This window comes from Arvicola amphibius, chromosome 9, assembly GCF_903992535.2.
Source record: "Arvicola amphibius chromosome 9, mArvAmp1.2, whole genome shotgun sequence".
Lineage (NCBI taxonomy): Eukaryota > Metazoa > Chordata > Mammalia > Rodentia > Cricetidae > Arvicola > Arvicola amphibius.
This window is the reverse complement of record NC_052055.2, coordinates 102007759-102014192: the sequence shown is the minus strand read 5'-3', so window position 1 is coordinate 102014192 and position 6434 is coordinate 102007759. Positions and strand designations below refer to the sequence as shown.

At 52.4% G+C, this 6434-nt stretch overlaps 1 protein-coding gene across 1 annotated transcript; it reads left to right on the top strand.

Annotated features, from left to right (window-relative positions):
* Window positions 1–480: 480 nt before the first annotated feature.
* Ddit4 (DNA damage inducible transcript 4) lies at window positions 481–2624 on the top strand. The gene is made up of 3 exons (XM_038343197.2): window positions 481–612; window positions 737–992; window positions 1261–2624. The coding sequence occupies exons 2-3, from the start codon at window positions 797–799 to the stop codon at window positions 1752–1754; spliced, it is 690 nt and encodes a 229-aa protein (XP_038199125.1). The 5' UTR covers window positions 481–612; window positions 737–796; the 3' UTR covers window positions 1755–2624.
* Window positions 2625–6434: the final 3810 nt, after the last annotated feature.

The window sequence follows — 6434 nt, the reverse complement described above, 5'->3', positions numbered from 1 at the left end:
ACGATCCCACGAGCATCCACTTGTGTGCCCAGTACTGGAGAGCTAGACACTGGAGTACCTGTCTCCCCGGCTCATCGCTGCTTCAGGTCCCCTAACTCTTCATCCCAGGGCAGCCATGGGCTGTCCCCCCCTCCCCCCCCAGCAACGCGACCCTATAATAAACAAGTCTTTTCCTTGATCCTCCCCTGCCGCGAGCGCCCTCAGGGACCTTGGCAGCTGCTGAAAGCCGCCTCCATTCCCTTCCAGAAAGGGGGTGTGGCCGCGGCTAAGGGGAGGGCGGAGAGGTTCGTTCTGGGGCTCCGTGGGGGCGGGGCCAGGCCGCTGTCACCAGGCAGGAGAGAACGTTGCGAACGTGCTCCCGGAGCCCATTGGCTGAGGTGGGCCACACTCCCTGGTCCCCATTGGGCTGTGACTTGAAGGGGGCGCGGCCTCTCCGCGAGAGGCCTTATAGGCTGCTGCTCGCTGGTGCTAGGGATCGCAGCGGGCAGGGGGAGGTGCGAGAGCTTTCGAAGGGACAGGCCCGGGCTGTGATCAGGGGTTGGCATCAGTTCGCTCACCCTTCGAGAGACAGGGCTCGCTTGTCCACAGTCCTCGCTGTGACCGCGCTAGCAGGTGAGTATCCCTCCCGGGTGTGCACATCTCGTCGGGGGGCGACCTCGGCTGTTGGGGCCCCAGCGCCCTCAATCCTGTGCAGCGCCGACACTGACGCGAGATCCTTGTCCCTCTTGTCTTTCAGCGTCTTCTGCGTTCCCTTACCCAAAGCTCAGCAGCCAGCGTCCTGGCGTCTGACCTCACCATGCCTAGCCTTTGGGATCGTTTCTCGTCGTCCTCTTCCTCTTCGTCTTCGTCCGGAACTCCAGCCACTGACCGGCCACCGCGCTCCGCCTGGGGGTCTGCGGCCCGAGAAGAGGGCCTTGACCGCTGCGCGAGCCTGGAGAGCTCGGACTGTGAGTCCCTGGACAGCAGCAACAGTGGCTTCGGGCCGGAGGAAGGTGAGCAGTGAGCGGGTGCGGTACACGACTCGAGGGGGCCCGGGAGGTGGGAACCGAGCTGTATCAGATCAAAGCCTGTCACCTTGGCTTTCCATCCCACCACGCGAATCAGATAACTCCGGGGTTAGAAGGCACGAATGTGGGGCGGAGAAACTGAGGCATGGAGTGGGAAGGAACGCTGTTTTATTAGCAAAATTGCACCTCCCCCGCCGGTACAGTTCCTGTGGAAGCCGCTCTCTAATACCGTTCCCTGTGTCCTCTCTTTCAGATTCCTCATACCTGGACGGGGTGTCCCTGCCCGACTTTGAGCTGCTCAGCGACCCGGAGGATGAGCATCTGTGTGCCAACCTGATGCAGCTGCTGCAGGAGAGCCTGTCCCAGGCGCGATTGGGCTCGCGGCGCCCTGCGCGCCTGCTGATGCCAAGCCAGCTGGTGAGCCAGGTGGGCAAGGAACTCCTGCGCCTGGCTTACAGCGAGCCGTGCGGCCTGCGGGGGGCACTGCTGGACGTCTGTGTGGAACAAGGCAAGAGCTGCCACAGTGTGGCTCAGCTGGCCCTCGACCCCAGCCTGGTGCCTACCTTTCAGTTGACCCTGGTGCTGCGCCTTGACTCTCGCCTCTGGCCCAAGATCCAGGGCCTGTTGAGTTCCGCCAACTCTTCCTTGGTCCCTGGCTACAGCCAGTCCCTGACGCTGAGCACCGGCTTCAGAGTCATCAAGAAGAAACTCTACAGCTCCGAACAGCTGCTCATCGAAGAGTGTTGAACTCCGTCCTGGGGGGAGGGGCACATTGCCCTCCCCCGGTGCGGAGACAGAAAACTTTCCTGATGGAGACCAGCAGGCAAGGACTGAAGGACTATAACGCCTGTGTTAGAAAACTGACCATAGCCACCTGAGGGGCGCAGGGCCAGGTGGGAGAAGGAAGTGTCAAGGAAGGTCTCTAGGTAGTGTGCAGGTGGCTCCCTGTTGGGGCGCATACCCCTTAGTACTGTAGCATGGAAACAAAGGCTTAGGGGCCACACAGGCTTCCGGCTGGATGTGTATGTAGCATGTACCTTTTTTTTTTTTTAATTATTATTATTACTGACAGTTACAACAGCGGTAGTGTGACAGAGCCAGAAGGGCAGCCGGTCTGCGCTGGCCTCTGCCGGGGGGTGTGTGCTGAGGGATGGGGGGGGGAGGTCTCGGAGATACACGGAGACAGTCTGTGTATCGCGTGGTCTGAAAGGACCAAGTGTGTTTGTCGTTTATTTCGTAGCTTTTGTTTTGGGGGGACGGGAGCTTCACTACTGACCTGTCTGAGGCAGCTATCTTACAGACGCATGAATGTAAGAGTACGAAGGGTGGGTGTGAGGATCGGTTGGGATCTTTGACACTTGAAAAAAAAAATTAAAACACCTGGGAGCTTCTGTCCAGCTTATCCCCTGCCATGGACTGGAGGATTGAACTGTGAGGGGGATGGAGCTGAAGGGGGGTGGGAGGGCTGGAACCCCCTCCCCCAGAGGAGTGCCGCCTGGGTCTTCCATCTAGAACTGTTTACATGAAGATACTCACAGTTCATGAATACACTTGATGTTCAAGTATTAAGACCTATGCAATATTTTTACTTTTCTAATAAACATGTTTGTTAAAACACTTGAGTCTCATCAGTACCATGAATGAACTAGGAAAGGGGTGGGTGGCGCTGGTGAAGACAAGTTTCATCAGATTCTAGGGGTCACTGTGTGTGCCTGACCCCTTCCTGGGCTACCTGCCAAGCTGGTAACAGGTTTGTGGACTGTGCCATTAGGGCCAAGAACCCAGGCTCCCTCAGCTCCGCTGGCTGGGGCTAACTAGGGGAATGTGCTGGAAAGCACCCGAGAGTGAGGGATGAGTCAGACCTCCCTGGAAGGCAGAGTCTGCCTAAGGAGGGTTACCTGGCTCTCCAGAAGAAGGCGGAGTCTCAGCCTCCCTAGTCTAGGGCTCTTAACTAAGAGGAAAGTCTAGGCTGGCCTGGTGCACGGACTGGAGTATGACTCTCTCTGGGAATAAAAAGGCTGAGATAAGTTTCAAAAGGACAGTTCAGCTTAAAGCTCTCACCAGACGTGGAACCTAAGCTCAGGAGTGGAATCTCCAACACACAATGGCTGAGGATGACTAGGGTGACCCCTGACTTTCTTGCCCAATCAGACAATGGGCTGGATTTGAGTTCCTTATCAGAAATGTTGGCCTTGGGCCAAGAAAACCAAGGCCTTTCTCACTTCTGGACTCCAGGGTCCACCCACACCAATTGGCTTTTTGGAACTTTATCGCTTTCTTTGTTCCTCTTCCTGAACACAGACAGGCTTGAAAGGCCCAAGACTGGAAAGCAGCTTGTGATGTTAAATCCATACAGAGAGTTAAGTTAAAATAGACCCCTCAGGCTGGCCATGTAGCTCAGTGTGGAGAGCTGGCCCAGCATGTAAAAGGCCCTAGATTGGATCTCCAGCTCTTCCCACAAACCACAAAGAAAAACTGGATCCCTCCAGCCAGTTGAAGGAACAGACTAAAACCTGTGTTTTCCTCAGGGATTCCATCCAGGACCTGACCTTTTGGGGTAGCCAAGGAGACCCCCATCTCTTTCATAGATCCTGCAGGGCTAATTCCCAGAAATGAATGAACCTGGGTTATAAGTGTACACCTGGAATCCCAGCACTTGGGAGGCAAAGGCAGGAGGATTGGCATGAATTCAAGGCCTTTCTGATCCATGTAGTGAGTTCTAGACTTGCCTGGGCTACATAATGAGTTTGAGAGCAGCTTTAGCAACATAGATTCTACTTCTCTAAAATAAAATAAAGCAAGGAAAGAGAGGGGGAGAAGGAGAGAGAGAGGAGAGAGAGGAGAGAGAGAGAGAGAGAGAGAGAGAGAGAGAGAGAGAGAGAGAGGACAAAAGATAACAAAGAAAATGTTGCACAGCTTTCAGGAAAGCCCTTGCCCATCTTAGTGCCCCTCTTGTTAGCTGCCCTGGGAGAGGTGGATAGGGGGCAGGGGTGTTCTGGAATATCTTACACATGGAGAATGGACAAAGGCTGACCCATGCTCAGCCTGAGGGTGCAGCCCAGCACCCCCTCTTAAACTGACAGGCACTGTTCGAGAAACTGAGACTGAGCCATAGCTTGCTCTTCTGTGTTCCTGGTCCCCAAGCAGGAGCAAGAAAAACTGTGGCCAGCCCCTCCCCTGACTTGGGATCTCCAGACCTAAGTGAGATGGTTCAGTAGGCCCTTCCTCTCTGAAGCTGGTCCAAATGGAGGTGCGATGAAGGGCTGGTTCCCTGGAACCAGTGTCACCAAGATGCCTTCTTCTAAAACCCCAGGCTCTGATCTTTCTAGTGGCTTCTGCCAGGGATGTGGCCCCTCTGCTTTTCCTTTAAAACCCAGAGAGAACTACGGCCCTTCCCAGACTCTCCTCTGCCTCCTCCACCCCCACCTCTCACAATGACCATGTAGAAATCTTGGCAGTCGTAGATGTCATTGTATCTGCTTGTTCTATGTCCCAGCCCTGTAGGTTGCTCTTAGGTTCCTCCGGTGTATAGTGTCAGAGTCTGCAGCCACCCGCTTCCCTAGGCTCAAGGAACACTAGATCCTCCCAGCCTCATCCTTGTGAGGAGAAAGGGGAGAAACACATGTTGTTCAGTATGTCTACTAGCCAGCTTAGGGAAATAGTACAGACTCAAGTCTTTTGTGCTAGGGATTGAACCCAGTGCCTTACACATGCTAGACAATTGCCCTGCTAGCCCAGCCTAATTCCAGCCCCTTAAAAGCTTGGGGTCTTGGAGGAGGTCTTGTCCTTTGTGGCTAAGAATTGATGAGATCTGGGTTCAGATCCTGACTCAGACCTTTTGTAGCAGATAAACTAGAACAAATCTCTTGATCATTGTGATCTGTGAAGTGACACTATTGGGAAATAACTCTAAAGAGGACATCACTGGGGTCCACCATGAGCAGAGGAAAGTCCAGTTCTGGGTTTGAGCAGTGCTGGGGCTGACTATAGAGCAAGTGTCCTTTCCCAAGAACTCCTTGGCTCTCTTCTCTTCTGCTTTTGCTTTCCTCCGACATCTTTCCAAATGTCAGTATTTTCAAAACAGTCTTAAATAATACTGTGTTTGAAGCTGAGTAGTGGTGGCCCATGCCTTTAATTCCAGCACTCAAAGACAGAAGTAGGCAGATCTCTGAGTTTGAGGACAGCCAGGTCTACAGATTGAATTCCAGGACAGTCAGGGCTGCACAGCGAAATCCTGCCTTGAAAAACAAAAAATATAATAATAATAATAATAATAATAATAATAATAATAATGAGAAGGAGAAGGAGGAGAAGGAGGAGAAGAGGAAGAAGAAGAAGAAGAAGAAGAAGAAGAAGAAGAAGAAGAAGAAGAAGAAGAAGAAGAAGAAGAAGAAGAAGAAGAAGAATAGTAATACTGTGTTGGCTCTTGTGGTCTATTGGTGTTGGGTGTCTTATTTACTTGTTTATTGCTATGATAAGACACCATGACCAAGGCAAGTAAGAAAACATTTGATTTGAGACTCACAGCTGCATGATGGTCCATGACCATCATAGCGGGGAATATGGCAGCTGGCAAACAGGCATGGCATTGAAGCCAGTAACTGAGAGTTTATATCCTGAGACACAAGCACAAGGCAGAGAGAGAGGGATAACTGGGAATAGTGTGGGCTTTTGAGACCTCAAAGCCCACTCCTAGTGACGCACCTCTTCTAACAAGGCCACACCTCCTAATCCTTCCTAAACAGTTCTGCTAAGAGGGGAACCAAGTATTCAAACACATGAGCCTATGGAGGCCATTCTCACGCAAACTACCATACTGGGGATTGAGCCCATGATCTCACACATGCTAAGCATATGCTTGATCATTGAGCTTTAGTCCTCAACCTAACCTTAAGAGGTTCTCATAGAAAATATCATTTTGGGGGCACCTACTCAAACAGCCTTGTCTTGAGTTAGGCATGTAACTTTCATTTTACCTTGTGGTTTGGAAGGAAATACTGAGGTCTAAAGTGGCTCAAGGAGGCATATGTTTAGGGCTTTCCTAGGAAAAGTGGTCTCTGGTCTCCCAAGTTTTCCATGTACCCCACACTATCCAGGCCTTCCAGCTCAGGTGACCTTAGATAAGTTGCGTCTGGTCCGCACCACTGGAGGTGGCCAGTACTGCGGAGGATCCAGGGGAAAACCAAGAAAACATTGGCATAGACATAAGAACGACACAATAGGTTATTAGAAGACATGCAATCATCCCCAAATGAGGGTTTTTATGAAGGAGTCATGTATTAGACAGCAGGATGCTCAGCCACTCTATCCTGGGGACCAGATGAGGACTCTCCATCTCCGTGCCTGTCAGGGCAGCTCGTGAAGGCATCTGGGGCAGCCTGTGGCCACATGGCAGTGGCTGTGAAGATGGAGGCTGCAGGAAGGGCT